The sequence below is a fragment of the Lytechinus variegatus genome, chromosome 3, assembly GCF_018143015.1.
Source record: "Lytechinus variegatus isolate NC3 chromosome 3, Lvar_3.0, whole genome shotgun sequence".
NCBI lineage: Eukaryota > Metazoa > Echinodermata > Echinoidea > Temnopleuroida > Toxopneustidae > Lytechinus > Lytechinus variegatus.
In genome coordinates, this window is record NC_054742.1 from 46,282,517 (window position 1) to 46,308,356 (window position 25,840).

At 36.0% G+C, this 25,840-nt stretch overlaps 1 protein-coding gene across 1 annotated transcript; it reads left to right on the forward strand.

Moving 5' to 3' along the window:
- Positions 1-1,635: 1,635 nt before the first annotated feature.
- Positions 1,636-25,840, forward strand: LOC121411175. The gene is made up of 19 exons (XM_041603739.1): positions 1,636-2,358; positions 6,056-6,086; positions 8,463-8,579; positions 11,846-11,975; positions 13,614-13,679; positions 14,065-14,130; positions 14,406-14,547; positions 15,106-15,145; positions 15,654-15,727; positions 16,099-16,172; positions 16,537-16,647; positions 16,989-17,035; positions 17,712-17,916; positions 18,562-18,623; positions 19,336-19,443; positions 19,831-19,942; positions 20,407-20,589; positions 21,434-21,487; positions 22,712-25,840. Exons 1-19 carry the CDS (start codon positions 2,040-2,042, stop codon positions 23,039-23,041), a joined length of 2,271 nt encoding a protein of 756 aa, XP_041459673.1. The 5' UTR covers positions 1,636-2,039; the 3' UTR covers positions 23,042-25,840.

Consider the following 25,840-nt stretch of genomic DNA (forward strand, 5'->3'; position numbering starts at 1 on the left):
TTTCATTTTGCAGATGAATGTTGCAAGAATTAAAATCACTTTATTCAAAGTTCGGCATAACGGTAGAATACTTACAACAGAATTATGTTTTGCTGCAAGCCTTGTGGTCGAAGTAAATTCTAAATCTCAGTTGATGATGACGTCAATACCATTTTGAATAGATTTTCCTATTATAACCTACTCAAATGATCATTCGAGTGACGCAAAATGCGAGCATTTGAAACGGCTACCCAGTCACGTATTTCTTTTTAATGTGTTTTATTGAATCAACAATAATCCTAATGTACATAAAATTGAAAACAATTCTACACAAACAATCAAAAAAAAGAAGAAAAGAAAGAAGAAAACAAATAGATACTAAAAATCCAAACACTGAACTTGAAGCCATCATTTATGAAGTTGAATCTTGGGTTATGTGCGCCCGTGTATTCCGGTGAATGGTAAAACAAGTCGCTTTATTTGGTAGAAAGTGGTATGTTCATATCCTTATGAATATGAATATCATGGTTAGCCTGTAAAAGTAAGAACATACATTATGGAGCAAAAATAAAGTTTTTCAAGTCATCGCCGGTTTTGAAGCCTTAGACCGCTCTTGATTTCCGGTGAATTAAGCCCTAACCTTGAATTACGATTACTAAAGGAATGTTTTATGCTTCTCTTAGCACGTCATCATTGAAAATTAACTTTCTTATAAGTTATGGGAAAATTCAAAGACATAGCAGATAAAAAAAAGGGCATCCCCCCCGACAAACCAGTTTAAAAGCATAAACAGTCAGTGAATCCAATTGAAGTTTATTGATTCAAATTTAAAGTTGAGTTTGTATTAAAGAAAGCGATGAGGATAACAAGAGTTTAGTTGATATTCATGTTGGCATTCCCAACCAGTTTGGTCATCAGAATTCTTACACCACATCAACCACAAATAATATGCCGAAGGGGATATCCTTCTATTCTGAGATGACTAACGTCGTGTCGAATGTCCTTGTATAATTTCAAGTAATTATTTTGCCGAAAATGGGCATGTTGGGATAAGAGAGACTAAGAGAGTGTATTGTGGAGTGCGTATTTGACTCTTGACTTTGACTGAGATAGACTGGGAAAATGAGAGAAAGAGATAGAGATAGAAAGAGAATCCGAAGGGGGTGGTACAACTAGTGAGTGTATTCATATCATTCATAAGTTATGTCAAAAAATAAAATTGTCAGCTCAAATAACTATTCAATACAAACCTTCCAGTTCCCATATGCCAAATACTGGAAATTAGCGCAAGAGGCAGGGAATTCGTTGAAAACAATATTCTTGAACGCAAATATATTTTTCTTTTTTTTCTTCAAATATGTCTAGGAGTTTTGTATTGGGGGTGGGTTTTAGGGTGAGTCGCTCATTTTAAGTCCTAATACAAACAAAGCACATGAACGCCAGGAGCGACAGGAATTTCCTGAACTCTTTTGGAAGACAAATGTTTTGATTCCGATTACATATTTGAAACCTGAGAAGTGGTTTGTCGAGACTTATGTCAGAAGTTCAGAATGTATGCCCCAAATTCCGTATACCACTACCCCACCACTGAACTACTGGCATGGGCAATAAACAGAAAAGTTTATTCGGCGTCGCGCGTGGGTGTACACGTACAGGTCGAACTTTGTATAAGGGTTGCTCTACAACAAAAACATTTATTAGTGGAGAGTCACCCAAGTTGAACACGAGTTGGCCCTTGCTTTCGGAATAATATAAGCGTGGTGCATTTGAAAGATCAACAATAACAGCCTAAAACCGGTATTCAAGAGTACTTTAGCTTCTATTGTGGACGAATACATGCGCTTCGATGGTGTATGTTTGGTTTCTGGATGAGGAACATTATTAGCGACCATAATTGTGGTCGAACATGAGCTTGTACAGCACGCATTGGATGTAAACGAGTTCATCAAATAAAAAGCAGACGACATAGCGAGTTATTTATTGAATGTATGCTCTTTTATATGGTTTCTTCCAATTCGTTTCCATTTGTCTGCTAGACTGTGCTACAAACCATTTCTTCGATGGATAGTAATGAGAACAACAAGGTGTCGTTTGCCAAAGCAGATGAAGTCATTCCCCCCACAGCCGACAACTACGATGCCGTCGACCGATACGTTTTCGGCAGTATTCGTCGCTCTGTCCGGCAAAGTTCTTTGTCGCACGCCCGTAAGGTATCGGTAGCCAACTCAAGCCAAGGGCCCGGCAGCGACATCGAGGAGGAAATCGAACTGGACGTCGACGATGAGACTTTCGACGAACACGCCGCCATCGCTAAGCATATAGAAGAAAACGTGGTCGGCAACGAAACGGTGTTCGATGGACCTTATGGAAACAGAGAGAGTGAGTTTGCAGCTATATAATTAATTTTTTTTTTAGAGATCATGCGGAGTATTTATAGCTCACTATCCAGAGGCCCTATCTCTGTTGTTATTTTTTTAGGAGTGGATTGGGGTGGGGGTAATTAATCGTCATGTCAAGAGTTTTAATTAATGCATTCGAATAAGTATATTTGTGTGTATTTTTGCTTTATGTAATATATGCATTATTCAAAGCATGATGTGTTTTTTAAGGACCCGGTAAGGACCCCATGGAAGAACAGTCGCAGTTTTGTTTGGCACAGGAGATTCTGTTCTCCAACACATTTTTATTGAATTTGTATGATTTGAGTGTATTTTAATATGGGATATTAAATGGGAATAAATACAAACATTATCTGATTTTTGCATGGCAAAAGTTATCAAGATGATATTGAAAATAATTCTGACCATTTAATTATGTAAGTGCTGGTGGTGAAAATTATACGCCTAATAAAAGTATATCGATCACGGTGTCTCCAGTTCCGCTCAACGTAAGTCAATCGATTTAACCCACTCCCTTAATCTATTATCCCTTTCTGTGCAATGTCACCTAATATTCTATGACTTTGTACAAAACGTAATCTTCAATGAACATGATTGTAATTTTAAAAGTTGGTCATTATGTCCTAATATCACTTCAGTTATTATGGTTTATTCAGATCATTGTTCGCAAACAAATGTATTCGTGTTTGCCTGCACGCCTTGAACATGTTGAAGTAACCTTTTGGTCCACCTCTTCTCCACCCTCTTCTCTCCTCTCCGACTCGCCTTCTCATCTTGATGCTCATTCTGAAACAGAATATATACCAGGGGTTATACATTCTTGACCCCGCGCTCCGAGCTGGTCAGAACAGGGATATAAACTTAGCACAGCTCTATGATATAAATTTATATCTTCCATGGTACGTCCAAGGCTATATCCATGGAGCGTGAAGTTTTTATGCAGACTCCATGTTAGTACCATTATAAAGTTCGGTTAAATCTGTTTCGTATTAAATTAAGTGGTGGTCCCGGGTGGTGGTACCATTATTCATGACTGTATACAGTGAAAATATTTTGTACGATTACTTTCTTTACGCTCTCCCTCTCTTCACATTTCTCTTTCCCACTGCCTCCCTAGCTATTTTCTCTTTCACATTGCTCTCTTAAATTATCGTCTCCCATTCTTTACAATTCATCTGCTTCTGGCTCTAATTGCAATCCGGTTTATACGAATTTCCGTTCATTACCCCCGCCCCCATTTGTCAAATTGATAATAACCTCGTCAACGTGACAAAAATATAAAACAAATGATCATAATAGTTCATAAAAGACCTCTTGTCATTGACTTGAGATTGTCAGAATATGCTTGCTTTTCTCTCCCAAAAGTTCAAATAAACTTGTGGAGTGTAAACTTCCATATAATTATGTATTTACATGCGCTTGCATTCCATCTTTTAAGAAAAATATACGTCTTTTGTTATTCTGACAAAGAAAACTAGAACAAGGTAATGTGTGGGCCTGCATGCAGAGTTCATACTGACACAGTCTGGTTATTATGCACGATGATTATAATAACATGCATGCGAAAACCGGCGAAAACATAAAGACATTTATTGGAGTGACTGATATCATGGCAGTTATGTGACTACACCTGACCATATTTCATATTTACCCTTCTTTTATAACCAGTTGCACTGATACAAGTGAAGTGTGGATGGTTGGGGCGTGTACATCAGTGGCAGGTCATTTTGCCCACTTTTTGCCAAAATTGTATATAGAGAAGCATGGACCTAGTATACCTGCTACTCTAGGTCCATGATGGAAGAAAGAAATTCCCCCCTTTTGAATGACAGTGGCCCGGAACATTTTGAAGGGATGCAAAATAAAAAAATTCGCCAAGATCAACCGGAGTGAGTCTTTCTCTTTGGATTGTCATCGTATAACTTTCTGCGCCCCTATGGAAGATAGAATCCTCGACCCGCCCTTGTTCATACCACCAGCGCTCCATCTCCAACAACCCCATATAATTATCTTTTCGCCAATTCTTGAAATATGGCGCGTTCGCTTGATTTATTCAAAAACAATTTCATTAAATCGTTAATTGTTTCACTATGATTATTATAATCATTTTTATGTAACTTAATTGTAAGCCTGGTGGAAATTTCCTTATCGCTATGTATTTCTGCAAAGTGTATGTCCGGGGTGTATGTAAATCACTCACTTTGAGAGAAACATCATCAACTCACTCCACAACTTCAATGGATTGATCACTTCCGAAGACCTCCAATTTTTTCCGGGGAATATCGATATGAACATGATGAATGTCGTAAGGTCGATGTTATCAATACTTGATGTGAACTCTCGATGCTACAGTCCTACATGAATCTAAGGTGAAAAGGTTAATTTGGGAGTAAAAATGACTAAACGCAATTTATAAGAATAGGCTACCAATCTGAAATTCAGACAATCCAGAACTATTTTTTTAGTACATACTGAGAGTAGATTTCCATTAGTAAACGATGCACAGACTGGTACTGACATGAAAATTAAATACGGTACGTTTTAATTGTTATTTCCAATGACATCGATCGACATAAATAAGAAAAATTGCTCCTTTATACGAATATATTTGGATATATTTCTTCAAATTGACCAGATCAGATCATATTCGCGTGACTTCGGATCTAAATTAGTGTTTGTATTTAAGGCAGATGTTTCAATGCAAATCTTGTTAATAGATAATCAGTGATAATCCTCCAAAAGCACTGACATACTTAAAGCAAAACTAAACATGGAAAACCAGCAACAAAGCAAAACAGAGTAATAATGCTCCCACTCTCGTCAGCCCTGAGTTACCCTTCCTGGTGGAGGACTTCAGGGAATGGAACTACAAGGTACAAGGTGAATGTAAATTCAAGTGTTAATCTAGATACGGCCACCTTTGCACTACTATTCAAAACTTGACCCATCTTCATGTCCATGTCATGGCTTTCAAATCAGTTCATTCCGGATCCCCTGTCCTTTCGCTATCCATTGGTGATTCTATTCTATTTCCGGATGCTGGTGTATTAGGGGAAGCACTGGCGCACAGATGGGGGGGGGGGGGGGCTTGTGGGCATAGACCCCCAAAATTTCACGACTAATAAAAAAGAGAAAATGGACGAAAAGTAAAGGAAAAGGGGTACATGTGATTATGATTTCCTGATTATTATAAGTCTATCACTGTTGACAAAATATTTTTTGTATCAAACTGGTTAACATTTTGGCCAGCTCGCTTCGCTCTCACCTTTTAAAATATTGTCCAATACGCCACTTCTGACCCCCCTTGAAACTCATTACGCCAATAGGGGAAGGGAAGAGGACATCTGATCCTCCACCAAGAAGTCACAAAAAAGTGTGTTCTTTAATTGTTTTCTCGCAATGATTTTTTTTTGGTTAGATCGACAACAAATTCAAATTTTTGCCTTATTACTCCTCTACATGCAAAAAGAATTACATTAAAAAAATCGAATCAATTATATCATGTTAGAATTAAATGATTTTTTTTTATTAATTACAATTCTCGTATGTGGGCAATTACCAGTCCTGTTGACGTTACTTTATGATAACGTGAATGTGAAGCGCAGAGATGCTCTATCTGTTATACGTCATTATAATCACTTTCCCTATTCTTTCTCTTTTCCTCTTCCTCTTTACAGTTGTCTACTGCGATTATACGGCTTCGGGAAGGTATGTACTTTTTTTTCCAATAAAGAAAATATTCTTTTTTCGACCATTATTGATTTATTTTTTTTCCAAGCGGATAAGAATTAGGATATATGCACCCACCCAGAAATCCGCAATGCCTCGTGTACACGATCAACACGTCGGCTGAGCTGTACATTATGTCACTCACTGGGGAGTTTTCGCAACTGCAGCGGAGACGGATTCAAGAACACAATAACTCTATTGAAAAAGTCCGTCACAATGACAATTAACTGCTGGTATATCTTTGTCGAAAATTGGTGAACAAGAACAGCAGTATCGTCATAAGTTTCGGAGCTGACGAAAATTTGCAAGTATGTTTTTTTATCCAGGGTCCAGGACGAAACTGTTGTTTTGATTCACCACTTTCAACAAAGGCTTCTTGTTAGTCCTTTGTCATGAAGGGCAATTGACAGTCCATTTTCCATGTTCTCAAAGACGTCATTCGTCGTAGAAGCGATAACCTCGTATTAATGATATTATTGACAAGGAATATGCAAAATAAAGACTGTCGAATTATTTCTTTCAAAGAAAGATTTTGTTCAAAACCAATCATTGACAAGAACATATTTGATTTAAGTTGTTAAAATGTTATTGACAATAATTTATAATGATAATGATAATAATGACAATAATGATAATAATAATAATAATGATAATAATAATGATAATAATAATAATAATAATGATAATAATAATAAGAATAATAATAATAGTTATAAAAATAATAAAGTAGGTGCTCTGAAATTGGATATTTTTAAAAATGTTCCTCTGTAAATACTTGTAAGCACGACTTGAGACGTAATGCAAAATAAGTGCCTCTAGCCCTTGATTTAATCTAAAACTAAGTCATGCCTCTACTGTGCATTTAACCAGATTTTATAATACCAAATTATATATATCATTGTTAACTGATAGCAAGGTACCGTGTAAAGCACCTTCGAATATATTATTTCCATATAAAGGAATTAATTTTCTGTATTGAGATCTTTGTAGTTATTCAAAAAATAGTTCAATTTGTAATAAATTCCTACATGTAGTTGATAAATGCTCAACTTACTTTCAAGATCTATGCAATCTGCATGCTGATCGGGTATACATGGTATAGGGCAATGTACACTTTTGTGCTCTTATATGGCCCGCTATTTAAATAGTTACCGGATTAAACCTATTTTACCCCATTACTCAATTCTATTTGTATTTCTCTTTCTTAGTATTGTATATCTTTGTCTAGCAGACGCCCGGTATACTTCACAACACAGTCTACGATGTGGAATTCCTTAAAAATAATCTTTGGTCTTGGGTTAACAGTACATGCTTGGCTAGGTTACCCAGAAACGACCTTATATCCGGCAAATCTATGCTCTGGTTTATCATTTTCAATTGAAAAATAAACATAGGTTGCCAAAGTTCCGCCCGTTCCGACATAAAATCATTTTATAAAACGTATTAAAAAACAAGAATGTTGAAAATAGTAGTGGCGGTTATAATGACGTTCTGATTGTAAGCTCCGCTCTCGCGCAAGTTCAGCCTGATCTACTTTGCAATCTTCCCTTTTTTATTCTCCACTGCATAATGATTGACCAGCAGCCCCAATAGCACCATCTCAAGTCCTCAACTATCCATAGGTGACCAGTTTCATAACCCATAATGCAACAGTGACCAGTATAGTCTTGTAATATAGGCCCTATTGAATGACGAAACACTGATTCACTCACTACCTGATGCATTAATATCTCAGAAATAGTTCTTTTCCTCTCCGAATATTTTAGTTTCTCTATTAAAGATTATAGGCTAATTTATTATTTTCTGTATTATTGATGGTCATAGTTCAAAGAGTTATATTCTAAGACTTATATTTCATAACACACAGTCAATGAGAGACCATGCAGAGTGTGTTGGGACAAATCGCTCCCCTTAAGGCGAGTGATCGATATTTAGTTTTCCCAGTGAATCCGTTTAAAGAAAAAAAAAGGGAGCAGTAAATTAATGACAACTGTTTGCAAACAATAAAGCAACTTATTTGGGATCGGGGCAAAGTTGTTTTTTTAAAGAGAAGCATGATAAATAGTAGTGCACATGAAATATGTACCTTTCTCGGTGGACAAGCTGGCAAATATCATGTGAAATGATTTTCAATTGATATATTTCATGTAACTCACTGTAAACATGTTTTTGCTCTATAGGGGTAATGACTTTATAGTGTTATAATTTACTTCTCATAACATTTCTATGATCTGGCGGACTATGAAAATTATCATCTCTAAAATCGACAAACTTATTATCAATAACAGCTATCAGAAAAATTCGGAATGGTTGCTTGGTTATTATAGACCTATTTCTTTCTTATTTCTTTTTCAGGGCAGTAAAATTCATCGAAGACTACATCACGGAACATGTCCAGCCCCTGTATGCCAACACCCACACAACTACTGGCCTAATGGCTAGACAGACAACCAAATTCAGGAAAGAAGCAAGGTAGGGCCTATATACTGGTTCTGATGCTTTGATTGTATAGTGGAAAATTGCAACGGTATGAAATCGTAGCATATGCCATGTTTTTTTCCTTCAAAATTAGTATGTATGGTAATGCACTACATATGTCATCGATAATGATGTTGAATACAATGTTTTTTTTAATCTCAATGATCATAATGATAGTTATTGTTGTATAGGCCTACATGTATAGTTCGAGCCCTGCAAACTGTGCCCTTCACAAATCCAGCATATGTATTTGATATTAAAACTACGTATGTTTTAAAAAATTAAAAAACCGGGGCAATGTGGTCAAGTTGTTAGAGCATTGGACTCATAATCGCAAGGTTGTGAGTTCGAATCCCCACTCTGCCATTGTCTCCAATTTGATGAAAAAAGGCCCGAGGGTAATATCTGTCGTCTATAAGATCAGCCGCTATGACCGATTAACCTACATGTTAATGTTTCATATAGGTAATGGTGCAGCTAAGCGTTTACCAGCAAAAAGCTGTCCTGCCGAGTTCCTACGGGAGTTATCATAGGCAGAAACAGAAACTAAAACCGACACAAATTTTAGTTGAATAAACGGAAGAAACGGGCATAACTGAATACTGATAAATCAGATGTAAAATCAAATAAAGTTATTATAACAGCATTCCGAACTTCCACTTATTTTCACAAAATATTTATATCCTTATTAGTATTATTTGAATTAGGGAAATATCAAGTACTACTTAAATTTTTGCGATCGTGACCAAAATCGTGAAAACAGCAGCCCGGGACACTGCTGATCCGAAATCGTGATAATATCTGTCCGCAAAAATAATTGGATTTTACAGATACCAGTAATGTATTATATTGTATCATGTTTATTTATTGTGTGATATTCCTGCCTTTCCACCGCACTCTCAATCTTGATCAAAGGCACCAGTTCGGCAGATCGTAAACTGCGTGTTGTAAATTAGGGAGTATCAACACAATAAAAGATTAACCGATTGACGATGTGCATTGATTCAGAAATCGCTTGAGCTTTTAAATTTGGAAACCACAGGCCCCATTATTCTGCTTGAATGTAGTATTGTACTGTTCAGAGCCCGGGGGGCCACTTCCATTCACGAGTGGATACCATGCGCGACCATGGGGTCTCGAAAAGCACCCTAAACACGTAATTTCCATATTCTGAAAATATACCCCTTAACAAGTATTGGCGTGTGAAACCCTACCCTTAACAAGTATTGGAAACAAAACGATACTCTTGGCAAATATTCCCTGAAATGAACCCCTAAACAAGTACAGGAATGTTTCATTGTTACGGGTCCTTCGGTCGTCGGCTTTACCTTTTTGGTTTAGTACGACCCCACCTTCTACACCTCGCGCAAATCGGACTCTAAACACGAAGTGTTGTGGCAAAATGGACATCCTTTATAAAACATTTTAATTTTGTTTTATCATCCCCGCAAATTCGACCCTAAACACGTAATTTTCCTAGCGAAATAGATACCCTTTTTTCATTATTTTTGTGTTATTGACACCCTTATCACGTTACGTACGTAACGTGCCCTATCGTGAAAAGGACATCCTTTTTACCTTTTTTTTTGGTCGCGCATGGTATCCACTCGTCAATGTAAGTGGCCCCCCCCCCGGGGTTCAGAGGAGGCAAGGATGGATGAACGCCCATTTTTAGTGAGTGGTACAAGATAAGAAAAAAAAACCCCAAACAAGTTAAAGTGGCATTGAAGAGGTCTTGGTTATGTACCCGAGCTTCTATCCAGGTAGATGTTAATGGTACCATGATACACCTGTCCAATTACTATGGTACCACATTTTTTTTTGTGTGTTTCAAGCCATGAATCAACCCCCCCCCCCCCCGGTTCCGCCTAACCTCGATGGAATCTGCTTTGCCTCCATTTTTGTCCATCTTTCATAGTTTAACCTGTTTGACTAAGAATATTTTCTTTTATAGGACAATGAATGTATGCAATGAATAAATGTTCAAAATGGTGACGAGGAGACAACAACAAATTCTTGATGGCAAATAGGGGGTGATCCCTACCACCTGCCACACACAATTAACCCACTGAATTGCCAATTTGAGATTTTTTTAGCAGTCGAAACTTTATTATTTCTTGTCCGATTTATTGGGAAATAATATGCTTTCTATTGTAACATCTAAGTCAGTTTACCTTTTTTTTGCATAAAGTGAACCCTCTTCTTATTAAATCATAATTTGACAATCATATTGCATTTGTTAATCATAACTTATAATATTCAAATTATACTTTACTTTTAAATCGCTCTTTGAAGTATACTCCCCTATTCTGATATTACCAACGAAATTGCCCCAGGCATGCCAAATCACTGGAATTTGATATTGTGCCCCATTATTTTATAGGCAACCCGCTTTACGTTGTAGTTAAGTGATTTTCATCCTATCGTTGTTACTGAAGTCTTTGTAAAATCATTATGTTATTTAGGCTTGTTCCTTTCTTGCTGTCCCTCTCATATTCAATCCATGTTTAGTTGTATATGTTTTTTATTGTTTTTTATCTTTTTATTTTGTGAATGTGATACTTTGTATATGCATTGTTTTTGTATGGATTTTTATGACCAATTGAACTGAAATTGAAATTTATAATGTTCAAGGGTCGTGGAACGGTTTTGAAAGTAGGAGAGGGAAGGGGGGGGGGGGGGGCTGAGCAAAACGCTGACTATGCAAAAAGCACAATCAGATAGTCATTTTGTACGTTTTTGTACACGGCTTTTGAAAAAAAAGTGTGTGTGTGTGTGTGGGGGGGGGGGGCTGCAGCCCAACCAGCCCCTCCCCCCCGTTTCTGCGAACCCAGATGTTGAGCCAGGATGCTAGGACCGTAGCTCCCGAACATAAAATGGGCTTTGCATAATGGCCAAGAAGATCATTTCATAAATAATAAACGGATTATATAATAAATGACAGAATTGAGGTTGCATGTCTTTCGAAGACTTCGAGACGTTCGAGTACACGTGTAAATTGATCATAGCGAATGCAATGGGAGGTGTCAAAATTAATTTTCTCTTAAAGATTTCCAATGAGTAATTAGAGAGAGATGTTTGCATTGACCAGTCATTATGTTCAGAGACAGTAGGCTTGATCTGCAAACATTGTAAAAAAGATAAATAAATAAAGCCTTTGTATACCATTATCAACTCAAAGGCTCTTTTAAAAAATTTCGATTTGGTATAATGTGTTATCATAATTCCATGGTTTTATTGATCTTGTTCTTTGAATACAGGGATATCATCAAGAAGTGTGTGAACGCCACGGATGATGATGCGCTCATCTTTACTGGTAGCGGGACCACTGGGGCTGTCAATAAGCTGGTATCGGCTCTCTTGCTGAAAGGAGAACGGGCCAAGAAAACAGTGAGATGTCTCATATATCTGTGCAATATCATTCACATGCAGTAGCTCAACGATATGCTTTGTCTGTGTAGATATAATTACAGTGTCAGTTTCCTGGGTGGAAGTTGTTCCCTAGACCCCTCCCAATTTCTTTATGAATGCCTCAATGGTGGTATCCTCAGACCTTTTTTTCTTTATTTAAAAAAATAATTTTCTTTACTTAGCAGATTTTTTTTTACACTGCTACACCCTCCTTGATCCACGCCATGTTACCGCAGGAATCCAATATGGGGGAGGGGCAATTACTATGGGCCTTTGGAGGTGACGTTGCCGATTGGTCGAAGCACACGTCTTCTTTGAAACAAGGGGGGGGGGACATAGGATGATTCCTTCTATTACATATTATTAATCCCATTTTGATATTTTTTTTAGGATTTGATTCAAATAATATTATGTGAGAAATTGTTAAAAAACGAGAGAAGTTATGAAGTTGAGGGAAACCCATAAAAACAAGTTATTAGAATTTCATTTTTTGGTAACACCATTTGCGAGCAGTTTCCTTATATATCCTGTAGTAAAAATATTAATGAAATTTCATTTTCTCAAGAAGAATGAAATTATTTTTATTGTACTTTCAGTATATCAGTAGACAAATAATTTCTCACCCACTACAGAAAGAAAAAAAAATCATGTATAAAAAGTTGAATGTGCATTTATATAACATAGGGCAGCTGCTCGTCAAAAATAAAAACTTTAAATTGTCATTACTCTCTTGGTATTCTATGAATTTTCCTCAAACTCCCTGATATTTTCAATTATTTTTTCTTGTATGTTTAATACAAACACTTATCGTCAGGGTGAACTTCCCCTTTTAACAGATCAATAATTATACATTCGGAGGTTATTATTATTATTTGTTTTGTCACAATGATTGAAGGTCATTATCAGATATTGCAGAAGAAAATAATCCAGAAGCCGGATGGGTGTGACTATAGCAAACGTGAAATAAATTGTTGTGTTAAACATGAAATAATAAATGAAGTATTTACTATACTACTGCCTTTCTGCATACGCATGCAGTGTCTGGTACAAATATCCATTATATTTCAGGGACATGAGAGTGATTCTCTGAAAGAGGGTTGTGATTTGCTAAAAAAAAAATTACGAGCCCCCCCCAAAAAAAAGTCGAGCCCCCCCAAAAAATGGGAGGGGGTGGTCTGCACTCCCGAATGGAGTTGATATTAGTCAAGAAAAAATTGACAAAGAAAAAAAAGTTTTTCTCTCCCGAATGAAGGTGATTTGGAGTAGGGGGGGGGGGGGGCTTCAGTTCCCTTCTTCCTGCAACCATGTTATGTATAAATCCATTTAACGTATACCTAAAATTTTCATTAACTGTCAGTAACTGTTATTCCAGCCAGTTCATATCAAAGTTGGTGTATAACTTATCGTCACATACTTCAGTATTATGAGTAATGGTCAAACTAAGCTGAATTGTAAAATCAAAACCAAAATGATATTTACATGTACGTTCTTCTTAGTTTGTATAATACTTAGAATTATAATGTAAGATATTTGAGCTCGAAATGAATATAATAGGATTTCTTTGTTGCTGATGCAGTCATTTCGCTATTCCACACATCTCTACTTTTTCTCTGTTAGGTTGTTTTCGTGGGACCATATGAACACCATTCAAACCTATTGCCTTGGAAGGAAACCGGAGCAAAGGTATTTTCCTGTTTAGTTTTGCTTTTATTTTTCTTCTGTGACTCTCATCATCATCATCATCATCATCACCAGCATCATCATTATCACCATTGTTATTATTATTATTATAACAATATTGATAATAATGATAATACAATATCTTATCATATGGAGAGCCAACTGTATGTAAGAGGGAGGGGGGGGGGGGTCGAACGATGGGCGAGGTCCCGTGTGTTTTTTTATTTGTTATAATTACTGTATACCTTAGAGGGATATTTTGCTGATCCAGATTGAAACAATTTATTCGCAAATGTAGCAACATCAATATCCCTTTTCTTTGAAAATCATTTTTTGGCTTCAGTAATCAGTTTCCATCCATGCTTACGTTATTGTCTATTTTTTCAAGGTTATAAGAATACGTGACAACAGCAGAGGTCTGATCGATATGGTTGCTCTGGAAGAGAGTTTGGAGGTAAGACTATGATATAACCTTGTTTTCTAGAGAGTATACAATCAAGAAAATATTCAATCAGTTCCATTTTTCATGCAAGTTCTGAGTAAAAAACGATTGCTGCAAAACAAAGAAAATGTATGAAATTTAAAGATATCATACATTTAGAAATTCTATAATGTCCCGGCTTCAAATGATCAATCGTTTTTTAATACACTTTAATTCACATTGAACTTCCTTCGAACATAGGTGTGGAAAAATACTTTCTTTCCTTATATGTTTTTTTTTGTCTACAGAGGTATCAGAAGAAAAATCGCTTTCTCATTGGTTGCTTTTCAGCAGCGTCCAATGTGACAGGTATTATTTCCGATACTCACCAAGTGGCGGCGCTCTTGCACAAGTATGGTGCCTTGTCTTTCTGGGACTATGCTACTGCAGGTAAAGAAAATTCATGATTTGAAAAATAAGGCATAGGTTTTTTTTTCCGAAGGGGGGGGGGGGCAAAACACATAAAGTGCCAAATATTATTTTATAGCAATTATTTTTTCAGTTCATGTTATATAGTTTTAAAAAAATTTCGGCTATGAATTTTTATTTATTTTTATTCGTTACAAATGATGAAAACATCAAGTGGTTATTATTTATGATGTAGGCTATTGCATAGGCCTATCTAGGGAGGGGCATTGTGAAATAAACTTGTCCAGAAAGGCAATATATTAAAGACCAATAAACAAATAAGAACATATACTAGTATAGTGATAAAGTCTGATGTGATGAGCAACAAAAGAAGCGCCGAACAAAAGTGGAAGAGGCTAGATTTTTAACGAATCGTCAGACTTCGGAAAGGGGGGGGGGATTTTAGAACTATCCGCTGACGTCATAAAGATTGGATGATCAATTATGTTGGCCTACTTTTTTTGGGGGGGGGGGTGGTTGTTGCCCTGAGCGCTGTCATTCCAAGATACATCTTATATTGTTTTATTTCTTTCTTCCCAGGTCCATATCTTGCCATTGATATGAATCCAAGTTCAAATGGGTAAGACTGATTTCCAATTTGTTTAATTTATACTACATTTAATTTTTGGTAAAATTTGTAAGATTATACCTTCAATCGACTATTTTGTATTCATGTAATTGTACCTCAACAACAATATTTCAATACCCGATTGAGAAATGCCTAGGTTAACTTCGGCATTCATATTCTATTAAATAGATATTTCACCTTACCTCATTTAATGAAAAGGGTCCGGTAACACAAAGGTTAGCGATTGATCGTACGCTTGTTTTTACGATTGATTGTACATTTTAGTCAATGCAATCAATCGCAGAAAAATGTTCTACAACCATTGCTAAGCTTTGTGCTACAGTCCCCTTGTTTAGATGATAAACAAAATGCATACATGATGCAAGTTCTTTGTTTCTTCTTTGTCTTTTTTGTTGTTGGGTGGAGGTTAAAACGGTTGGAATATCAAACAATTGTCGCATCTGATGGTCCTTATTAGAATTACTTGTAACTTTTATTTCTTGTGACATATTTATAATAGATCTGATGATGATTTCAGCAAAGATGCCGTGTATCTATCCCCTCATAAGTTTGTTGGCGGTGTTGGAACACCAGGTAACGATGATGGTGATGAAGATAATGACAATGATGATGATATTGGTGATGAATATGATGATGGTGGTGATAATAATTTGGTAGTGATGATGACGGCGGTGGTGGTTGTGGTGACGATGATGATTGTGATGATGATGATGGTGGTGATAATGATGATGTCAGTGATGATGATGGTGATGATAATGATGGTGATGATAATGATGATGATGGCGGTGTTGTCGATAAAGGAATTTACAAGATTTTGTGAATGTCATGAAGTTGGTGATGACGATGATGGTAATAATGATGTTGTTGATGATAGTATTGGTGATATTATTCTGCAATTGAAATTAATCTATTTTTTTTGTTCATTTCTTTCATCTCTATCACAGGAATTCTCATTGCAAAGAAAAAACTCTTCCTAAACAAAGTACCCACTTCTGTGGGCGGTGGAACTGTCCTATATGTGAGTCATATATTTTTTCACAGACAATGTTGGAAATACATTGATGATTTTTTTTTTGTAGTCAAATATAACAAACACCTCTTGTCTGGTGTACTGATGTATTTTATTTTCCGCATACATGTACAACCATTTTGTCTTTGCTTGTTACGAAACAATGGAGTTTCGGTCAAAGAGTGTGTGTGTGTGTGAGAGAGAGAGGGGGGGGGGGTCATGAAAATGATATCACAACTTTAGAAAATAAAGACTTGCCTATGACTATTTTCCGTATGTACAAAAATCAATTGAAAGGCTTTTGATTACATTCGTTCTATTGTAATTGTTTTGATAAGGATCTTTTAAAAGTTTATCATGTTTTTTCTAACAGGTGACCAATGAAACTCATCATTACATCCACAATATTGAAGAAAGAGAGGAAGGAGGGACGCCCGCTATTGTCGAATCTATTAGAGCTGGACTTACATTCAGACTCAAAGAGGTGAGTATTTAAAATCCACAAATAATCAGACAGGGTACGCAGACAAAATTGGAATCATTTTGAAATCATAGATACTCGCTAGTAGTTTTTTATCTCCATAAATTTTGCAGCTACATTATATATTGTGAAGTGAACTTGAAACTGCCTTATTTATGGATAACTTTATCTGGATCCTTGAATTTCTAATAACTGAAACCTGAAAGTGTTTTGATCTTCGAATTTGACATTCTCATTTTCCATTTGCTATGGACGTGATCAACATGTTAGCCTCTATTTGACCATCTTTATAATATGTTGATAATGAAACCTAAAATTCATTTTGTTTTGATCATTCTTTGCAGTCAGTGAGCACAGAATACATAGAAAGGAGAGAGGAAGAACTGACCAAGTGAGTAGATTTCAGTGCAATGATTGATTCATTAAGACCGTTTCATCAACATTTTTGTACATAAGTTATCAGATATGACTTAAAAAAAATTATTGGCCGAGAAGCACAGTTCCTATCAAAATAAACTAAATCGACTAACATTTGTACTAAGACGTCCGTGACATTGATATTTACAATTTGCAGGTACATGCTCCCTTTTGCCTAAATTTGTAAATTTTAGCTTACAATCAAACATCCCCAGTTGTGTCCTCGCTTTCTGTACCCCAACCCTCATTATGAAGACATTGATCCACCCTTGTATAACTCCTGTGTAACTCCAATCTAATACCGCATGTTGAATACTCACTTTTTGAGTAGTTTACATACTGGTACAAGCTTTGTTTTAGTTGGGCCTAACTCCCGGGCCTCACTATTTCACGAAAAAAAAGTATGGGAATCACAAAGTTCTTATGGTAATATACTTTTTGTATTGATTTCATATTCATAGACCGTTTTATGCATTTATGTTGGCAACCTATTTGGTCGCAATTGTGACTATCCAATAATGTTTTCATAATAAACCAAAAGGTATTGAAATTGATTTACTTGACTGTATTTGCTCGGTTAGGAATGACAAGGAATGACATCAACATGTACAAATAATTGAACAAAACGTTTGGTTCTATATCCCTACTAGGCTAGCCTTTGCCAAATGGAAAAAGAATCCGAACCTGTTGTTCCTGGGTAGTAGTCGGGCCAGTCGTCTTCCGATCTTCTCCTTCATGGTTGTTCATCCCAAGACTGGTAAAATGCTCCATCATAACTTTGTGGCTGTTCTCTTGAATGATCTCTATGGTATCCAGGCGAGAGGTGGCTGTGCGTGTGCTGGTCCCTATGCACAGGTAGGAAATTATCTCCGGAATGAAGTAGGGGTCCTACCATCGGTTAGGGGTTGGGATGGGAAGGTGGTAGTGATGCGGCGTTAGGGGTGGTGCGATGTTGGTCTTAGGTGTTTTACTATTTTTGGAGACTGTACCTTCAAGGCACAATGGACATCATGCAATAATCCCTTTTCGCATTCTGGACCATTACTGCATTCCCACCCCCAAATTTTTATATACTATATATTAGTTTTTTAAATTGTCCGAGGGGGGATGATCTTACCCAAACCATAACAAGATGGTATTTTTACGTTTTTTACACTTTTTTGAAAGAAGTGAGTGCCGGACCCGCTGGGTTGATGGGGACACTTTTTCGTGACATGGATAACCTTCAATCGGAAGTAAAGACAGTTTTTCCTGGCAAATTTTAGCTCACCAAAAAGGTTCCCGTTTTAGTAAATCCCGAATCCGCCCCAGATGTCTATTTTGCAGTATTGACTGCATGAGGAGCTAGTAAATGATCTTGGCAGATTTTCATTGTAAACAATCAACTCTATGTCAATTACCCTTATGCTAACAAACAATGTGTTCCCAGTGTTTGTTTCTTTCATGTATATATATTTCATTTATTAGTCCCATAAGTAAACATGTATTTTTTTATTTCAGGACTTACTTGGAATAAATGAAGACCTCGCAGAGAGATTCGTCTTCTTTTTGACGGATGAAAGGTTAGTGATTATAGTCCAGACTATTATCTTAAAAGGCCTGTAATTTCATATAAGTCAATAACGAATATTGTTATCTTTTGACCTTTGTGCAAATTTCTGCCTAATGTTCGTGGAATAGAATGCCGTTTTTATCATTTTTTTTAGAGAGTAAGCAGTGATGATCCAACATAGAAATTGAAGGGTATTTGTATTTTCAAAACACAAATAAAAGTGCTACTAAAGTTATGAATAAGAATTATTTTTTTAATGGTAACTTGCACTTATATGTTGATGTAGAGTGTGGCTGCGCTTTCATGGCAATATTTATTTACACAATAAAATGGCGGACAAATGAACAAACATACATGCAAATAAACAAAATAACCATAGAAACATTCAATCGAATAGAAAAGCAGTGTTAACAAAAGATAGAGAGTTCAATAAAAATGTCCATCCCGATGCCGCACTGGGAGCAGATTTTAATAGTTTAACTTTGTACATTTGATCTTGGAACACGCTTCTTTAGATCAGAAAGTTGGCAATGCTAAATGTGCTAAGTTGAACTTTTAAGAGTGTTTATGAATTGTGTTATATTTTTCTTTTAAGCTTTGTTAAGTAATATTACAAAGAAGAAGTCAAAAGTGCAAAGAAAGGAATATTGTTTGCCGTATTGTACACTCGAAAGTCGTTTACTGAATAATTTGATTTATTCGTGTATTCTTCATTTTAACAGCAAAGAAATGAACGAAAAGAAGGGGCGAAAAAATCAGAAGAGAGACAAAGATACTACAGCTGCATACAAGAAGATGAAGAAGACAAAAGCACCACTAGAAATCATGAAGTAAGAATACACCTTGACCTTAGTTTTTTTTAATCCTACTTCTTTGTTGTTTTTTCCCAATTATAGTTTACACATTTCATTTATAAATCAAAGGTGGATTTCAAAATCTTGAAAGCCTTTCCTTTATTTGTATTCATTTAGTTTTTTTTGATTAGCTCTGTTCAAGCGCCTGTTTACTTGTGATTATCAACTTGCCTCAGAGTGTGAGCGAATAAACAACTACGATATCATAACAGAGTAAATGTGTTGCCATCATAAAGGAAATATGGCTACTCGTTATGAATATCGAATTCGGGTAACGGTAAACGTTCTGTATTGGTAATGGTCGGGTCAGTATATACACTTTCTCAATGACTTGCCCTCATATTTATTTTCCTTTCCAAATAGACCTGGATTCGTCAGGCTGAATCTTCCATTCTTCTTTTCTGATAACGTTATTAGTTATGTTCTTGAAGCAGTCGATGACATCGGAACGAATGGCTGGAAAATGCTATCTCAGGTAGGCTTACACAAAGGTATTTTCTTATTGTGTAATACTTTATTCACATTCAATTGAAAGAGTAAGTAGGATAGGAAGGAAGGAAGGAAAGAAAGAAAGAAGGTGACGGTAAGAAAGAAGAAGAAGAAGTGAAGGAAGAGGAGAAGGAGACGAAGAGGAAGAAAAAGAAAAAGGAGGAAGAGGGAAAGGGGAAGTGGAAAGAGATGGTGGAACTGCTTCTTTTTACTTGTGACTACAGTTTTGAAATTCAAGTTTTGGTGTAAACTATTTTGTTTACAAAGACTGTAAATGCGATAAAAGCGGTACACGAATCAAAGTACTTTAATTAAACCCACCCATTAACTGTTTGACAAGGGAGTCCGACGCTTATCATGAAATTTGATTCTAAGTGCTTTTTGTGTTTTCTTATGTGTTGAGAGCTTCCCTCACTCTGATTTTCTTCACTTTGTAACTTTATTTCTCAGTATAAAGTAGACCCTTTTACATCAGAGTGGCAGTATGTCGGCACTGTGAAGGAAGAATCCAAACCCAGTATACCAGCCGCGGGGGATAGCTTGTTAAAAGCTACCTTTATCGAGGGCAAGTTCAACGCCCCTCCCAGCCCCTATGTGAGCCACAAGATGAAGGAAAATGGGTCACAGTACACGGTGAGCAAATACCAGAAAAATATTTCTTTCAGTGGTGATTTGTAAATTTGATTCCCTGTTATTACTGAAGCTAAATGTCATTACTTGAAATTTGTTGATTAATTCAACTCTGTTCTGTTGAAAAACCACATGGATAAATTTATATTTGTATGAACTCGTTCCATTAATCTTTGCAACGGGTACCACCCGCTTCTTCTATGTCCTATTCCAGGCAAAGAGGAGACATATCTATAATTTGAAATAAAGTTATATCTTGTTTATATTCTATTAAAACCAATGTTCGTTCTTGATATACTACATGTAGTTGTATATGTACAGTCCTGGTCGGGAACAGACCAATGATTTCATGATTAGGGCGGTGTGGTACAGAAAGTGTAGCCATTTTGGTTGCAATTTTTAGGCAAAAAGAAAGGCTATCCCTTGCAAAAAAAATATTCTCAATGTCAGTTATGTGTATGCCCCTGAATCTGCACCCGGTCAAATACTCTGAGATCCCAGAATATAGCAGTTGATACTATAAAATAGCCATCTGTCCATTTGTCGATTGTTCCCATAATCTTTCAGCCTAATATTTGCATCAGTGAATGAAAAATTGTGAAAAAGAGATATTTTGTAATTACGCATTTGTAAATTAGTAATTATTTTTTAATATATATTAAGTGAAAAGTTTTTATTACAATAGAACTGTGAAATGAGCATTTCAAATCATGTGAAATATTTGTGAAAGTACATGTAGATCAAATTCATATAAAAACATCCCTTTACAAGTGTTTTGAACTAAATAGAACATTATATCAGAATGAAGCCAATTAAACTATTGAAATCCCTTCCCGGTTTCTTTCAGACATACCTTCAGCAAAGTAATAAACTGATGAGAGAGGCAGGCCATCAATGTCAGGTTAGTATACCACAAATATTAATATTCTTAATGATAAGATGCCTTTCTAATAGGTTTAGTAAAAAGTAACGGTAGTAACATCAACATGTAACGTCTCAGTTTTAGTAGGTTTGCGTGATTCACTCGAAAAGTAGACAAATATATAAATAAAATTATGGGGATAATATCGCCGATGAAAGCGCTTGAAATTGTGCCCCCTTCCATCTCCTCATACCTATCAAAGCATCTAATCTCATACGAGAATGGCGCTCCTATACCGTGGATTGATTTTGCATCTCCTGAAAACAGTACCTCAAGGCCCGATCCCACTGCACTTACCGATAAAAAGATGATGTAAAACGTAAAAAAAAAATTGCCATCAGTCGGAAAACGTTATGAATCCGTTCATTGTATACGTGTTTCGTACGCCCTATCCATCGAGCATCCGTCCACTGTGAATTCTTCAGCGCAAAAAGTTTTGAGCTGCACAAAACTTATAACAGAAAGCATGAACTTCCCACCGTGAAAGGTGTAAATCCTCCACGTGCATGAAAAACACACGTTCTGTCAGTTATCATCCGTTACACGTTCGCTTTATCCTATCTGCTTCCTCTGGGCATTACATCCTCGAAACTCACATCCACTGCAGCTGAAAACGTAAAGAGGAAAGAAAGATGAGGTACATGGAACGTTTATACATCGTTAGTAGCACGGAAATAGAAAGGATGTAAGCGTATGCATCTCGTATATAAAGTATTCAAACCCCCGGTAACCCCACTTCCATTCGCTTTTAACCTCTACAGGCTTCCGATAAGCTATACTACCCACGTCACTTTTACCGCTCTGTTTTCGCAAATTTTCGCCACTTTTGTCTCTTTCTGGAGAGGATAAAAACGGATGGACTTACCCCCGAAACTATGCATACATTTTGTGTCCATCGGACAGTGGGACCAGCCCTTAATTGGGCTACCTGGCCTTAGACACTGCACTGTTATTGCCTCCCCCTCTCTGAAGTTCATAGAGAATAAGAATATTCCATTCCCAAGATTTGTTTTTAGTGTTTGATTCGCTTTTTAAAAGAAAGAATCGAAGTCTGTTCCCCTTTTTTTAATGTTTTGACGTTATACCTTTTGAGAAATAATATCAACATGAGATTATTTTATTTTGTTTAGATTTATCATGAAAACAAAAGATTATATCTGAAACCATAATTTTTTGTGTCACTTCATATTTTTTTTTACCCAGTTCCCCCCTGAAGTAATGACAGATACCGTTGGACCATGCATAGGTGACCCGGATCTGATCTGGTTTATGCGTCCCTTCGAAGCCGTCTACCATATCCGGTTCCCCGAGGCTGATCCTATGGACCCTATTCCAAACCTTACTGAAGGAGACGGTTCGGCAGGAGCAGCAAATGGAACCATCACTTCTGATCCACGCTCGAAGCTTACGCGTGCTCCATTCAAACCAAAACGTTACACCAAGAGGAGTTTGTCACGACGGTTCTCATTTAAGAAACCTCAACAGAAAGGGAAGCATAAGAAAGATTCCGCTGGCAAATGTTCGATTATGTGAAGTACTTTAGTTACCACTTTCACTTTGACTATACTCTGAACGTATCATTTGGCATGTGATTATCACATGACTATTTGATTTCGAATCCTGATATTCAAATACATAAGCAGTTTTTTACGCCATGATACTTTTATTTTTTAGCAGACTATTACTTGTCCTTTATCTTAATGATAAAGACAGAGATATTATATGGGGTCTTCACTTGCACATGATTTGCATTTCACCTGACCGAGTCATGCAGTGCCTAGGAATGTGTTACAAATCATTGAATTATGGGAATTTGGAGCTAAACATATACAATAGTTCTTCTAACCCCAAAATAACCCAAAATACATCATGTTGAATAAATAAAGGATCGATCTTTTGTACATTAAAATGTATTTGTTATCTCATGTATATTGTTATATTTTTTTTTCTGAAAGCTTGCCGGATAAAAAGAATATTGGTGATTACCAAATTAATGTAGGCATGATCATTTTTATAGAATGTGATTAAAAGTACTTTCTTGTCTATATAACCAACTTTATGTCTTTCCTTTGCAAGTAGGCCCTACTAATTTTTACTGAAAAAAATTGGCCTTTTAAAAATATATTCATCGCTGATCTTTTGGGAGGTTCTGTATTTTTTTAACATTCTAAATATCGAATTGGCTCAAGACAGTATAGGTCTATATACGTTGTCAAAGGAGGCGATAAGTCGACGGTAGGCCATAAATAAGTTACAAATGTACAATATATATATTTTATTCTCGATATGATGAAAATGTGTAATGGTTATTGATATTTCTGTGATTATCCTGTTATTGTTCCTTCACTCATTTTATGCTTTGATTATTTTCATAATGAATGATTGTAAGTTAAACACTTTTAAATGGGTTAGAAAACGTGATCTTGAAGAAAAGTCTTAATCTAACTCTTTACTAAAATTTGCAAAATACAGCTATCTTGTGTTCCTGTATATTATTTTTGTTGACGAGATTAGAATTTGATCACAAATCCAGATTTTAACTCTCTTTCAATTGCTTGCCAATGAAAAACTGAGACTTGTGCACCGATCATATATCACCAGACCGCAGGCAGCGAATATTAACGATTGCATTTAAGCAAACTGCCCTTTCTATATGATTTGAAAGTGTACCGTCAAACAGGGATATGCCAATTTGTAAAGAAATACATAGTTAAGACAATGCAAGCCCGTACATGCGTTTTAGGACGTTCACTTTGTCATGATTATAATTACTAGGTTTTTATATTACAAAAACGCAGACCATTTGAGTTTCGTTGGCAGAATGTTTATATGTAGACGAGTGTGTGTGTATCATTATACTTCTGCAATTATTTACATTACGGGGTTTTTGTTGACATTTTAATCCTGACAAAAATAATTGAATTATTATTGCTGAATGTTCTTTGATCTCTCACAATATTGTAGGCTTATTCAATTTACAACTTATCGATAGAAATTTATGTATGTATTCAATTGAAACCTGAAATAGACTTCTTAAATTTAAATAGCTAATGATTATCGATGTCGAATTAACACGGATTGCTTTTAAAGCTTAACCCTAACTAGACAGGGGGCATACCAGGCCCCTCGACGCTTCATGCGATCAGTCCATATCGTGAGAAGATTTCGCCTCGACGTTTCCTCTGGTGTTTCCCCGACTTTATTCTTTCATGCCCCGCACAACTACTGATAAAAATCAATTGATTACACGTTTCTTTTGATTAAATCTTTCATAAAACAAACAAAAAAAGTAGAAAAAAGAAAAACCATCAGATGCAATAATCACATTTTGATATCGAAAATTTTCGTAGTACTCTATACATTGATGTGGAAGAGGTTCATCGTGGTGAAAAATTGTGTAGACGAACTAACCAGTTGTCTCACTACGTTTGATACATCTCGAGACAACTGGTTATTTCTTCTACTCGACTCACTACATTATTATAATTTCCAACATTATGTCCTAATTTAGAGCATTCTAATTTCACCATTTTTTTTAAAGCATACAAAAAAAATGAAATGACTCCATTTATTCTTCTCGAAAAGGAACTTACAGTTCCATAGATTATGCCAAGGGCGACTATAGTGTATCAATTTTCGGCGCGATCGCATGCCAAAATCACACCCCTCTCGTCTGTACGAGAATGCTGTATAAGAGTCTAGGTGCTTAACTAAAATGGACAAACCATTATTTTTAATTGGGTAATTATATTGAAGAAGCAATTATAGATAACATGAGATCTCACGTGCATTAAGTACTTCTGATTTCATCCTGGTGGGTGTTTCATAGAGCTGTTCGTAAGATAAGAGCGACTTAAAGAACGACTGGTTATCCTTGTGGTAAATGATATAATTAATTGGCGATGGTTTACCGCGTAAGAAAGGATCACCAGTCGTTTTTAAAGTCGCTCCTAACTTACGAATAGCTTTATGAAACGACCCCCTGGTAGTACTTTACTTTTTAATGAATTACACCAATCAATTGTTTATACTACATAGCACATGCAAAACAAATATTTTTTTTTGTTGTTATATACTCAACCATGAGCGAAATGTTAGTTAACCTAGTTATTTACTTTATCATACCCCATAACAGTTCGTTGCGGAAGGTGCTGCAACGTGGCCTTAGTATACATTATCCCGACTTATATTTTTCTATGAAATTTCATGCTATGGTTTGAATGTATGTCATGTTTATATTTTGTGAAATAATTCAATTTTGATAATAAATGTAAATAATGTTTTGTCTATGGAATGAATATTTTGGTCATGAAATTAAAGGATATGAATTTA